Here is a 14,486-nt window from a genome sequence, read left to right on the forward strand (position 1 = left end):
TAAAGTAGATGTGTTTTACATACAAATTATTCCTCAAAGGTGATATAAAGCAGAATGAAAGAATAGATTGCTGGAAGGCTCACAACATGAAAGAAAAAAAGAGATTAGAAACAACAGAACCTGGGCTTCCCTGCTCGTCCTGCGGTTAAGAGTCCTCCTGCCAATGCAGGGGACACAGGTTCGATCGCTGGTCCAGGAAGAACGCCTGTGTTGTGGAGTACCTAAGCCCGTGCATCACGACTGCTGAAGCCCGTGTGCCCTAGAGCCCGTGCTCCGCAGTAAGAGAAGCCGCTGCAAGTGAGAAACCCACACACCACAGCTATAGAGCAGCCCCAGCTCGCTGCAACCGAAGAAGAAGCTGGCACAGCAAGGAGGACCCAGCCCAGCCAGAAACAAATAAATGAAGCGATCCAAAAGAGGGACTAAACCGAGGAAAAGGAAGATCCGGGAAACAGAGCCCAACACAGGAGAGAAGTCAAAGAAACCCTTTAATGAGTAGTCTGCTTAGCTCTAATAATGTAGGACATGGATGTAACGAAAACGTTGAGTTAAGCTGACTATGGAGAGAGAGTGAGAGTTGATAGAATGGAGATAAAAGTCTTCACCCTATAATAGAAATGTAGAAATCAGGACATTTCTGAATCTGACAAGTCAAGGGCGATAATATAGTCATATTAATTAGACAGACGGAGGAAGAAACAGCTTAAAAAGGTGAGGGAGAATTTTATGTTAAATGAATTTTACTACACACACACAAAACAGAAGGTGAGGAGTAGGAGCCAGATAATTGAATAGTCAAATATTTTATCTTAAAAACAGAATTTAAAACTGAAAAGCACTCATTTAAAAACCTCTATTAGAGAAAATGTTGGAGGGAAAGAAAACCCTATCAGAGAGGCCCACAGTCAGCGTCTTGGTATGTATCCTTGCAGATATGTTTTTACACCCACACAGTGCTATACAGAAATTGTTAACGATTTTCTGGTTGTGGAGGCAATGGAATTATTTACAGAACTGTCATCCTGGTGTGTTTTAAAAGTCATTTTGGAACGTCTTTAACTTGTTAACTCCTTCTGTTTTCTGTGTGTTGGCTTTTTGGCCGTGAGGCACATGGGGCTCCTAGCTCCCTGACCCTGCGTTGGAAGGCAAAGTCCCAACCACGTAGCGCTAGGGAAGGACCATCATCCCAGTGTGCTTAATGCGGGTTTTCGTGTAGCAGAACATCACTGGCGTCCTTTCGTTTTAGCCTGCGTGGGTCTGCCACCTAATCGTTTTAGATGCCTGCATAGAGTCTGCTGTGTAACTGTGCCGGGTCTATTTTAACCAGTCTCCTGCTGCTGGGCACTTTGGTCCTTTCAGTTTGCCGTCGTAAACACCAACAGTGACTGTCCTTGTACCTGGGTCTTTCACATGTTTTGTTGCTTCTCTCCTTAGGATAAATAATAGGATATAGAGTTGCTGAGTCAAATGATAGGCACCTGAAATGTGTTTTACCAGTTTACCTCGGTAGCATTTATTCGGCTGGGACCACAGATGCTCTGGTTGGAAAGACACCACATACACATCAGGGATTAGTGGTTTCTATGGAAATATGCCAGAGGAGTTACGTGAGTGACAAGCCGGAGATGTGGCTGTGGGCCCCTGAGAGGAGGCTTCATGGAAGTCATGGGACTGAGCTAGGGATTAAACCTTGGGTGAGATTTAGGTTGGATAGGAACAAGGCTAGGAGAGATTGTCACTTGTAGGGAGGTATTTTCTGAGAGTTGTTGGCCCATCAGCCCTTAAGCTGACATCAGTCTTTCCAGCCTCGGGCCACTTGCTGTATCTCAGTCTACCTGCCATCACTGGGCTTTGAGAGACCCAGGTGTTTCAGCCTCACATGATGAGAGGGCAGGCTGAGAGAGACCCGACCAGGGTCTCCGTGGGGTGTAGCTTAAAGGATGGAGAACAGTGGAACAGTCGTATCTCTGATGTGGAGGCAGACATCATAGAAGAAGCAGAACAGAATTGAAAAAGACAACAGGGACTTCCCTGGAGCCCCAGTGGTGAAGAATCCGCCTGCCAGCGCAGGAGACGTGGGCTCAGTCCCTCGTCTAGGAAGACCTCACAGACGGCGGGGCAGCTAAGCACATGCACCGCAGCTCCTGCCCTGGGCTCTGGAGGCCAGGGGCTGCAGCTGCTGAAGCCCACACGCCTGGAGCCCCCGCTCTGCAACAGGGGAAGCCCCTCAGTGGGATGCCCGTGCACCACAGCTGGAGAAAAGCCTGCATGGCGACAGAGACCCAGCGCAGCCAAACAGAAATAATAGCACTGGGTTTCAGTGTACCACAGCTGGAGAAAAGCCTGCACGGCAACAGAGACCCGGCACAGCCTAACAGAAATAATAGCACTGGGTTTCAGAAAGAGAGTAAGACCTTAAAGCTTCTGGAAGAAAAGAAACTGGAGCGCTCACAACCACAACTTCGGGTGAGGCAAAGATTTATTACTTGGCGGAAAGTACTATATGCTTTAGTTTTCTATTGCTGCTGTAACAAATTACCACAATATAAGACCTTAAAACAAGCCAAATTTTTTATCTTATAGTTCGCTTAGGTCAGAAACCAAAGGGCTCAACCAGGTCTTTACTTAATCTTATAAACACCGAAGTCAAAGCATCAGCAGGGCCGCGGTCCTTCCTGGGGACTCGAGGGTTGAAGGTGGCTCCTTATTCATTCAAGTTGTTGGCAGAATGAATTCCTTGTGGTTTGAGGACTGAGGCCCCCATTTCTTCGCTAGCTACCAGTCGAGGCCTGTTCTCCGCTTGTAAAGGCCGCTCACATTCGGTGGTTGTGGCTCCCTCCTCTCTCTCCACAGCCAGCACTGGCAGGCTGAGTGCCTTTCATGCTTAGAACTTCCCCGGTCTATTTTTAATTCACGTCTTTGTAACTCACCCTTCCATCTTCCTCTTGTACTTCTAGGAGCTCATATGATTTGATTAAGCTCATCCAGGTAATCTGCCGTAATCTTTCCATGTCAAGATTGCATGACCTTGGTTACATCTATGAAGTCCTTTTTGCCTGTATTATAATATTTTCAAAAGTTCCTGGGATTAGAATGTGGGCACTTTTTGAGGGGAGGAATGTTTTTCTGCCTGCTAGTCCCTAAAATTAAAAATCTAAAATAAAAAACTCTAGAAATCTTTGAGAAAATGAATAAATAAACCACAAACTGGAGAAAAATATTCATATGTACCTGACAAAGGACAGATCTAGGATAAAATGCTTACAAATTGACAGTAAAAAAAAAAATCAATTTAAAAACAAGCAAAAGACTTGAGCAGACTCTTGACAAAAGAAGTTATAAAAATGAACAATAAACACATGGTGAAAAGATGCTTAACCTCATTAGTCATCGCAGAAGTGCAAATGAAAACACATTCTTTAGAACAACTAAGATGAAGGCTAACCCCAGCAAATGTTGGTGGGATTCAGAGCAGCTGGAACTCTGGTAAATTGTGGTGAGACTATAAAGTGATGCAGCCACTTTAGAAATCTGTCAGCTTCTTAGAAAGCTAAGCATATTCTTCTCTACTATGACTACTTAGAAGTTCCACTCCTAAGTGCTCATGCAAAAGAAAACATGTTCACAAGATGTGAGTAAGAGTGTCTGCTGCTGCTGCTGCTAAGTCGCTTCAGTCGTGTCCGACTCTGTGTGACCCCATAGACAGCAGCCCACCAGGCTCCCCCGTCCCTGGGATTCTCCAGGCAAGAACACTGGAGTGGGTTGCCATTTCCTTCCCCAATGCATGAAAGTGAAAAGTGAAAGTGAAGTCACTCAGTCGTGTCCGACTCTTTGCGACCCCATGGACTGCAGCCCACCAGGCTCCTCCGTCCATGGGATTTTCCAGGCAAGAGTACTGGAGTGGGGTGCCATCGCCTTCTCCAGGAATGTCTATAGCACCTTTATTTAAAATGGTTCAAAACTGCAAACAACCCAACTGTCTATTAACATACAGTGACTGGTAAGTGAATTTTGGTATATTCATTCAGTGGAATATAATTCATCAGGTTTTAAAAAGAATGAATTATCAGTGCAGATGATAAACAATACAGATGAATCTTAAAAACATCCCATTTATGTTCAGGAAATTCAAGAGTGGACAAAAATGGTAAAAATCAGAAGGTGGTTGCACAGGCAGGGGAATTGACTGGGAGGTGGGAGGGGGAGCTTTCTTGTCTGATGGAGAAAGTCATCTTGTTGTGTGAGTGTGTATGATTGTCAGAGCTCATTGAGTGAAAACCTAGGCTCTTTGTGTCTTAGTATAGCCAATAACTAGTGAAAATCCATAAAAATGTATGAGAACATATTACAAAGAGATCGGTTTTCAGAAGTAAATTAATTTGCAGAAGTAAAAATCAGTTTATGAATTTTAAATCACCAGTGAGCATTTGAAAAATAAATGAGAATGATGAAAACAGGAGTAAAGACCTCTAAAAATCCTCTCCTCCATGAAGACAGTGAAGAAATGGTCCAGATCAACGATTTCAGTTGCCAAGATGCTGAAACAACCTAAGTGCCCATCCGCAGATGAATGGATGAAGATGTGGAGGGTGTGTGTATGTGATTGTTGTATGTGTGTATATGTACATATTATAGATGTGAGTATATATACACACACACACACATAGAGAAATATAAACAATGGAATATTACTCACCTGGTAAAAACGGATGAAATTTTGTCCTTTGCAGCAACATGGATAGACTTGGAGGACATTATGCTAAGTGAAATAAGTCAGAGAAAGATAAATACTGTGTGATACCACATATATGGAATCTAAAAAATACAACAAACTAGTGAATATAACAGAGAAGTAGACTCAGATATGGAGAACAAACTGGTGGTTTCCAGTGGCGAGGGCAAGGAAGGGGCATATAGGGCTAGGGGATTGAGAGGTACACACTGCTGGGTATAAGATGGGCTCAGGGATGTATTGCACAGTGTGGGAAATACAGCCAATATTTTGTAATAACTAAATGGAAAGTAACTTTTATAATTCTATAAAAAATTTAAAATGAAAACAATCAGTTGTTTCAGGACTCTGGGAATTAAGCAGAGGCCTTCAGCACTTTGGGGCATGTTCATTGCCTCTCTAGAAAAGCCAGTTCTTGTTATGAGTATTGGACTTCGATTTACCGTATATTTCATCAGTCACCAGGTGGATATCTTTCTCATCTTATTAGTATCTCTTTAATCAGAAAGTGTCTTACAGTTAATGGCATATCATAGGTTAATGGCAATGGGCCTTTTTTTCTTTCATAATGCATTTTACAATAGATGGCATGTCAGATTCAAAGAAGTATGATCGTTTTTCTTGTGGGTCCCTTCTATGATTGACTAAGGCTTCCCTGGTGGCTCGGACGGTAAAGCGTCTGCCTACAGTGCGGGAGACCCGGCTTCAATCCCTGGGTCGGGAAGATCCTCTGGAGAAGGAAATGGCACCCCACTCCAGTACTCTTGCCTGGAAAATCCCGTGGATGGAGGAGCCTGGTAGCCTACAGTCTATGGGGTCGCAAAGAGTCGGACACGACTGAGCAACTTCACTTTCACTTTATCTGAGTCTTACAATCTATTTCAAAATGCTCAGTGCAATACATTGTCTAACTGAAACAGTTGTATGAAGTGTCTTTAGTTCTAAAAAGCCACGTTTAGTAGTCTCACATTTGATATGAGTCTTATAAGGAAAATGAGCATGATTTTCTTAAAAAGAAAAAAACTTTGCAATAGACTTTTAATTAGTTTCCAACATATGTCACACACAGACCCAGGGATGGTGTGAGCTTGGGAGTGCAGCAGCCCTGGGTGCGGGCGTGTGTGGCTGGGTCTTGATTTCATAGACTCTGTGGCTGCCTAGTTCCAGTTAGTTATTAAGGTCAGACTTCATGGGTCAGACCTTTCCTGTGCCTTCCGTTCCGTGGATGAAGAGAGCCTTCCATTGGCAGTTATGGCATTGCTGTCCTGGGGGCCGGGAAGGCTGGGAGGAACGAGAAGGGATCATTTCTAATTTAAAAAGTCTCCTCCCTATAACTGCAGTCAAGAGTGATCATCTCATTCCGTTGCGTGGGGTTTACTTCTTTTACCTTCTTTGGGTGTGTTTGGAACAGAGAACTAACTGAAGTCTGATTTTTAAGAACCATTTCTACTTTATTTTATCTCTATTCTGTTTTGATTTTGCAGCCTGCAGTGAGCTGCATACTCCATCACTAGACCGAAAACCAAATAGCTTTGTGGCAGTGAGCGTGACCACCCCGCCCCAGGCATTCTGGACGAAGCATGCACAGACGGAGATCATCGAGGTGGGTGCTTCCTGCCCCCGGCGGCCCCAGGACTGCTGCTGGGCCTGGTGGGAGGCCTGCTCAGTGCCCTGAGTGCCCATAGCTGTAGCTGTATTCCTGTGGGTTGTCGCTCTTCTTTCACGAAAGTTCATTCAGCACATTGCTGTCTTTCATCACACTTCCTCATCTGGGTGGTGCTTTTATTTGCCGTGTTGTTTATAGTTGCGCAGTCGTGTTCCGCTCTGCGACCCCATGGACTGTAGCCCGCCAGGCTCCTCTGTCCATGGGATTCTCCAGGCAAGAATATGGAGTGGGGTGCCATTTCCTCCTCCAGGGATCTTCCTGACCCAGGGAGCGAACCCCAGTCCCTGCATTGGCAGGGGCCTCCTTACCACAGAGCCATCAGGGAAACCCTTTACCTGCCATAGCCTTTAGAGTTGTTGACTATCTATTGGCTGGCTGTTTTTGAACAGTGATCCTCTAAGGCTGATTGCTTTTTAAGAGGTGAGACCTCATACTCCCTTCTCATCTCGAATTGGCTGCTACTTTTGGACACTTGTGGTCTTCATTCAGAGTTTAGGGAATGTGACTATCAACCAACCCTCTTACTGGCCATACTTTTTATTGGTTTGTATTTTTATATCTTTTTTTGAGTTGTGTGTCATGTATTTAATCTTTACATGCAATGAAGTGATACACAGTCACCTCAGGAATTTTACCAGATCTCTCTAGATAATTGAGCACATTACGTAAGTTATGAAACTAAGTGTAGGAGGCGGCTGGTGTGAGCTCCTGTAAGATTTTGTTGGTGATATGAGTTTCTGTGTGAATGTTGCCCTCCCTGGCAGTCTCCAGCAAGCAAACTGCATTTCTCCTTTCCACGTTTTACATTTTGCTTGATAGACCCTCTAATTACCTTGGAAATTTATTTCCAAGTTCAAGGCAACAGTTCCGGTTTCTAGCATTTGTCTAGCACTGCCTACCCGCGAAGCAGAGCACTGGGAGCTGTGGGTGGCACAGTGACCCTTGAGCCCCCGCCCCTGCCCTCAGGGAGGGTGCCAGGCTGTGGGTGAGGAGGCCGAAGTGAGCATGGCTCCCTGCAGACCAGCGGAGTGTGGGCCGTGTGAGAGCAGAGCGAGCAGGACAGTGCGTGGGGATGGGGGCCTGTCCCACTCACTGTGCGGCTCACACTGTATCGTGTGTGCATGAGGCACCCCGGGGGTGCAGGGGTCTGGCCATGCCGTAGCTGGCTGGTCTACAGGTGTGTTTAAGGCGGGTCCTGGGGGAGTGATCTGGGGCCTCACTGGCAGCGGGGAGGAATGGAGGAAGAGGGCGTGAGAGGGAGGCTCTGCAGGTGGAACTTGCAGGGGTGAATCGTCCCTGGGTGGTTCAGAACAACAGAGAAGGCAGCAAAGCAGGTGCCTGGGTCTGGAGCCTCCTTGGAAGGAGAGTCAGAGGGAGTCTGAACCAGCAGATGGAGTGGTTGGGTGGGGCTGTGGCCCCAGCAGGTCACTGCGGGGTGGGGGTGGGGATGAGACTGTCCAGCAGGTGGCGAGACATCAGATCTGGAACTGCAGGTACAGACAAGAACTGCTAACAGTTTGGCCGAGATCACTAACCACTGCCTGAGGAAGCAAGTTTAATATAATGGCATTTGAGGTCAGGGCTGGGCTGCCAAGAAATAGTGACCTGTGATCTAGAGACTCGCAGCTCATCCTCAGAAAAAGACAACCTTAAAAAAGCTGGACCTCCATTATTACAAACCTAGGATTCTAGAAATAAACAGTTCTGACCATTCATTTCCTCTTTCATCTTTCCATCTGCCTCAGCTTAAAGGAAGAGCCTACAGCAGTAGACCCAAACACGTCTGCAGCTGTAAGAGTAGTCACAGAAAGTCTTTCCTGCTGAGGGGGGCCCGTAGGGTGAGCTCGTGGGCCCAGCGTGTGGTGATCTATTCATGGTATCTGGGCCTACAGGCTTTGTCTTTCTTGGAGAGCAGAGTCTGGCTTGTCTGCATCCCTGTAAAGCCTGTTTTCATTCCTGTTCATCCAAGCTGGTAAGATGTTAGTTAGTTTCTCCTTCTGAGAATGTTGGTGTATTTCAAAAGCAGCCACTTAAGGAAAATGCAACTCTGTATTCTGATTTTTTTTTTTTTCCTGTTGTAGGGAACCAATGATCCTATATTTCTAAGCAGCATTGCCTTCTTTCAAGACTCTCTCATCAATCAGATGACACAGATCAAGCTGTCCGTGTATGATGTCAAGGACAGATCTCAGGGAACAGTTAAGTACCATGTTGTGGTTCGTGGGATGTTCTTCCCTTCTTTTCCTAAAGCTACATAATTGTCTGAGAGGTGAACACAAGACTGACTTTACTCCTGGCTTGCGAATTAATGTCCAGGTTTTTTTGTCTTTGGGAACATCTTTCTGAGCCTCCCATTGGGCTTCTGAGATGAAGTCAGACGTGTTGAGAGAGCCAGCCAGCCGGACCCCCCCTCCTCCCCCCAGCCCTGAGAGCTGGAGGAGAGGCTCAGCGTGGGCACTGATGCTGTCTCCTCTCCTGCAGATGTACTTGCTGGGGTCCGGGACTTTTGTCGTCAAAGATCTGCTCCAGGACAGGCACCATAGGTTGTATTTAACACTAAGGTTGGTATTTAATTTTGTCTGTCTGCAAGGATCTGGAATCACAAGGTCCAGGGACGGATGGGGAAGGTCCGACCCTATATTGAGAGAGTGTGTTACCTTCAACCCCCATCCCCAGAAGCCAGTCTTGGGGGGAGGTGGTTGTCATTGAGGAGAAAGAAAAACACTCAGCCTGTCAGAGGGCCTGTCATGGAACGGAAGTGTGCAGTGTTCGTGGGAAGTATGCAGACCTAAAGGAAAACCTTTGTGCACATCTGATAATACCAAGTGTATTTGGCTGCCGTCTGTCCCCCGCAATAGGATATGATCTCCCAGAGAGCAGGTATCCCAAGACTTAGAACAGTGTCTGCTGCTCAGGAAATATTTGTGGAAGGAACGAATGAGGGGAGGGAGGGGCTGCCCCCATGTGATGGGGTCAAGATGTCAGTCCTTCCCAAATTCATTGTAGGGGCAGGCCCCACCCTGATGTAGTGTTCTGTCTGTCTGTCTCTCCATCTTTTTTTCCCCCCCCAAATAATGTAACAATTGGGAAAATAATCTGAAATAGCAGAGACAGTTTTGATGTAGGAGATGAATTCTTGGCCAGTCGTGTGGCATTCTGAAGACGCAGAGATGACAGTATTGCATGCGCTGGGGAGGGCTGGCCCTGCAGTGAGCCTGTGTGTGTGGAGAGCCTGGCTCAGGACAAGAGAAGGGTCTTGGGAGAACGGGCGGGTTTGCTTCAGGGAAGGATGGTTAGAGGAAAACACTCAGGGTCATCCATTGCCAGAGCTGATTCTGGTTGGACATCATCCTTTTTAAAAGGAGCTAGAGATGGTCATTGAACAGTGTGACTGGGGTTGACTTTCCCAGGCAGGAGAACCATGAGAATGAGTCACAAAGGAAACGGTTGGTGGATGGATGTGGCCATGCAAAAATGTAGAGCCTGGCTAAGCCCCACACTTCAGGCTTCACAGTATTGCTTTATGAGTCAGAGACGCACCAGAGCTTCCCTGAATGAATCAGGTGGGCCCAGGCAGCTGGCAGCCACCCTGAGGCGTCTTGGGGTGAAACTGACCAGGGCTAGGGGGGCCTCAGCTGTATCATGAAGGATTCAGAGGCTTTGGGTATTCCCGGGTGACCTCCGCTAACTGGGGTCCAGGCCTAGGACTTGAGGCTAATCAGATCTTGAGGATGGAGTGGATGGAGCAGAAAGGGGTCCTGTGCCAGAAGAAGATGCTCTGGGTCCTGACTCTGAGATGTGTCCCCGTCACTCTCAGGGGAGGGGCAGCCCAGGGATGAAGGGCCCCTGCCTCCCAAGCGGGCAGGGAGGTGGCTTTGCCCCTCCCGCTTTACTGGCACATCCGTGCTTCCCTGTGGGGTGTCGCCCCCTCCCAGACACGGCCTTCCCTTGCGGCCCCACCTTTGCTCCCCTGCTGCCCTCAGAGCCCCCGCGTGTGGCAGCTGCTGTGGGCCGACCAGCTGGCCCCATCCTGGTGCCCCCAGGACCTGCCGACCACCCGCGACGCTGAGCTCTGTGCCTAGCAGAGAGTGAGGTGCAGGCACCGCGCCAACCCCGCAGGGCGCTGCTGGTTGCAGGTCCGCGGAGAGTGACCGCGTGGGCAGCATCGCTGTGATGGGCTGGCAGATGGAGGAGAAGTCGGGTCAGCGGCCCCCAGTGACCCGGCCTCTGGACACCGTCAACGGGAGGGTGAGCACAGCATCTTCTCCCTCTGGGTGGGCTGGAGGGCCCTCCTCATGGACATGGCCTCTGAGTTCAGGGGATGGGACAGTGGGGCCCCGACCGGACATGCCTGCGCCCCCAGGCACTTATCCGGTAGAGAGGGCGGTCCCCAGCCTCTGTTCCAGGTCACAGCTGGCTCCTCAATAGCGGGAGCTGCAGGCGGGAGGGGAGAGGTGGCTTGCAGGTGTGGACTGAGACCCGGGTTGTCTCTGAGGGTGGGTTAAGGTCTTCCTCTCCCAGACACTCCCTGCCCATGGCTGCCTGGGCCCCATCGCACACCTGCGCCCCCCACCCACCTCTCCCTGCCCCGCCTCATGCACAGCCGCTCACACAGACACTCAAACAAGAGCCCAAACACTGATAAGTCGTCATTGTAAAATACAGAGATTTCTCATTGTACCCAAAGCAAGTCTGAAATGTTAGCGATGGAAATACTCTCAGGCCTGTCTACCACTGCCCTTTCATCCTACACAGCAAAACACTCAGAGACAAAGGGAAGTGACTCGGTCAGAAGAGTGCATTTCTAGAAACCCGTGTGGGCGGAGGGCGTTCAGTGTCCCAGGCGGTGGCTTCTCTTGTTTGTGGCTGGGGCTGGGTGTTTCTCACAGAGTCAACTGTGGATACTAGTTTCAAGGAGGCTTTTACGGTCTAAGATATGCCCTGGAGTCGCCCGAGTCAGTTTCGTCATGCTCCTGTGTATGTGTTTTCAGATGGTTCTGCCTGTTGATGAGAGCTTGACTGAGGCCTTGGGGATCCGATCCAAATATGCTTCGTTGCGAAAAGACACTTTACTGAAATCGGGTAAACAGCTTCGTCCGTGGGTACTCTTGCCACTCTCGTGAGTGTCCACTTGGGCCCGCGGTCCCCTCCCCACCTGCTCCGATCGTCAGGGCGTGTCCGCCAGTGGTCACCTCCCGGCACACCAGCATGCCAGTCTTTGGTTCAGCGTATTGGGAACTGGTGACCCTCCAGGCGAGGGGCTCCTCCTCCCTTTGGCCCCATCTTGATGACTCGATTGCCAGTGGCCCTCCCCACCCAGTCCCAGCACCTCCAAGCCAGGGACATGGTCTGGGACGACAAGACTGCATGTCCCGGGGCAGGAGCACTGAGGCTGTCACTTGGTGGGCTTGGGTTTAAGTGTTCGGATTCCCTGGAGATAAACAGTAAGGAGACCTGGGGGTGAGGGCACCGTGTAGGCTGGGGGGCCGCGGCGGCCCGCCCCCGCTCACTGCAGCTGTCTCTCTCCCGCCTCAGTGTTTGGTGGTGCCATCTGCCGCATGTACCGCTTCCCGACCACCGAGGGCAACCACCTGCGGATCCTGGAGCAGATGGCAGAGAGTGTGCTGTCCCTGCACGTGCCCCGGCAGTTTGTGAAGCTCCTGCTGGAGGAGGACGCAGCCAGGTGAGGCCCAGGGCTCCTGCCGGCCGCCGCTTCCTGCAGGAAAGCTCATAGAGGGGGTGGGTGAGCACAGACCTCAGACAGGCCTGGTCGCACGCCCAGCCCAGCCGCCTGCCTGCTCCTCAGCCTGGCTCAGTTTGCTCAACTGTGTCCCCCGTTTGTGTGTGAGGAAGTCACAAGATCGCCTGCCCGACAGGCCAGCTGTGCCAGCGCCGAGCACACGTTCCCCCCGCTTCAGCATCCCTTTTGCTGATTTAATAATAATAAAATGGTATGACTTTTTAACTTCAGATAATTTAGTAGATTCCTAAAAACATTTAAAAATTAGCCCCCCAGAGGGAAAAGTGCATAGTGTAAAAAGTGAAAGAGTGCAAAAAGGCTTTTTACCAAAAATGCAAGTCTTGAGATGCTCAGCTTTCTTGTTCATTTCCCAAGAAACAGCCACTTCAGCCATGCCAGTGTTTTCTGCTGCATTTCTGTATATATGCACAGAGCACTCAATCAGTTTCAGGGATTAACTCCTGATTGGGAAAGGGAGAGCCTCATAAATGATGAGGACTTCAGGTCTTTATACTTTCTCCCCAGTTTCCTAAAATGGGTATCCTTTTTTAAAAATCCACGTGTGTGTTCATCATTCCGATTCTGTAGCTGCTATTTCCTGCCGAGCTGAGATTGTGTATCATTTCTGTTTCTTCGGCCATGCTGCATGGCAAGCTGGGGATCGAACCCATGCCTCTGAAGTGGAATCTCAGGTTCTTAGCCACTGGACCACCAGGGAAGTCCCATATATTTCAGTTCTTAAGCAGCTTTCATTTCTGTGGAGATCCCAAGTCCTCTCTTTCTTGTCCTCGTCTCCCCTCACCCTCACACCTGCTATATCCAGACAGTCTGTCACTCACACAGACAGTGACGGGAGCGGTGGCTGAAGTTGCCAGTTTCCCAGGGTCCTTGTCCCAGACCTGGAGAGGATGGCAGTGAGACTCAAGGGCCTGGCGGCTGTGGGACCCACACTGCTGAGCAGCCCAGCTGCAGGCTCGTTGGACAGCTTTCTGTTCTGCAGCTCTGCTCGGGGAGGGCGGGAAGGCCCATGCTTCCCAGAAGCCAGGGGGCAGAACCCTGGGGGACGAGGAGAGGGGAGAGGGTTGCCCTCAGGCCCTAGTCCTCTTGTGATCCGGGAGGGTCGGACTCAAATGGACTGCAGCTCAAGCTCTTGTGGCCCCTGGACACGTGCGTGGCCACAGGGGCCATGGCAGAGCCACTCCCCTCTCCAGTCCTTCGCTGCGTTTTCCCTGAACACCTAGGTTCCTACGGAAAGCCTGTCTGTGCAGTTTCCACACGGTCAGTGGTTGCCCACCTTTCGTACAGCCGCATGTGGGGCCATCCGCCGTGCTGCCCCGCTTCTGGCCCCCCAGACCCACAGGGCCTTCCCTGAGCGTCCGTGACGCGTCCACGACCATCTGGCCTCCTGGATGCTCAGGACTCCTGAGCCTCCTCTGCCAGGAGGGAGTGGGCGCCATGGCCTGACGTGTGTGTTTTGCTTGCAGAGTGTGTGAGCTGGAGGAGCTGGGGGAGCTGTCCCCATGCTGGGAGAGCCTCCGGCGCCAGATTGTCACACAGTACCAGACCATCATCCTCACCTACCAGGAGAACCTGACCGACCTCCATCAGTACAAAGGTGGGTGCCCATCCTCATTTCCCAGCTAAAAACCTGGAATCCAGGGCTGCTCACATATGCCCACTGACAGACGCTCTAATGGATTTTTAAAAATAGATTCTCATGTAGATGTTGGTTCTTTCAAATATGGAGTTTTCAGATCTTAATTAAGACAAATGTGTGAATTGCATTGAAAGTTCCTTCCATGGTGTCATCTGCCAAAACAAACCACTAGGAAGAAACTGAGGAGAGAGAGTCCCAAGGTGCCGGTCCACGTTACTGCCTCATCTTGGTCCTGCATCAGTGCAGTGCCCAAAAGAATGTAGGCCTTTTGCCTTGAGACCAAGCCAGGCGCGGTTTCTAGATTTCCTAGCTTAACTGGTGGTCCTTATACTGATACATGGGCTCCCCAGGTGGCACCAGTGGTAAAGAATCCGCCTGCCAGTGAAGGGGACGCGAGAGACGCGGGTTCGATCCCTGGGTCGGGAGGATCCCCTGGAGAAGGAAATGGCAACCCACACCTGTATTCTTGCCTGGGAAATGCCATGGACAGAGGGGCCTGGTGGGCTACAGTCCATGGGGTCGCAGAGTCAGAAAAAAACATGAGTGTACACACACACACACATATTGACATAAAAATTGTCTGAGTGAAGCTCTCCATTTTAAGGCTCAAAAGAGAAAATGAAATACAGACACCTCTTATTAAAAGGTGCCACTTGATTTTCAAAGCGTGTTTGGGTAGATTTAGAAAACG

General features: G+C 49.5%; 1 protein-coding gene across 9 annotated transcripts in view; it reads left to right on the forward strand.

The window, feature by feature from the left end:
* The window catches only part of INPP4A (inositol polyphosphate-4-phosphatase type I A), a 117,277-nt gene that overhangs the window by 67,246 nt on the left and 35,545 nt on the right, over positions 1-14,486 (forward strand). For all 9 annotated transcript variants that reach the window (XM_018054888.1, XM_018054893.1, XM_018054894.1 and 6 more), the window contains 7 exons: positions 6,217-6,335; positions 8,480-8,596; positions 8,880-8,959; positions 10,535-10,646; positions 11,390-11,480; positions 11,934-12,081; positions 13,623-13,753. In XM_018054888.1, coding sequence (XP_017910377.1) covers positions 6,217-6,335; positions 8,480-8,596; positions 8,880-8,959; positions 10,535-10,646; positions 11,390-11,480; positions 11,934-12,081; positions 13,623-13,753 — 798 coding nt within the window. The remainder of the gene's footprint in view (positions 1-6,216; positions 6,336-8,479; positions 8,597-8,879; positions 8,960-10,534; positions 10,647-11,389; positions 11,481-11,933; positions 12,082-13,622; positions 13,754-14,486) is intronic.

This window comes from Capra hircus, chromosome 11 (genome assembly GCF_001704415.2).
Source record: "Capra hircus breed San Clemente chromosome 11, ASM170441v1, whole genome shotgun sequence".
NCBI lineage: Eukaryota > Metazoa > Chordata > Mammalia > Artiodactyla > Bovidae > Capra > Capra hircus.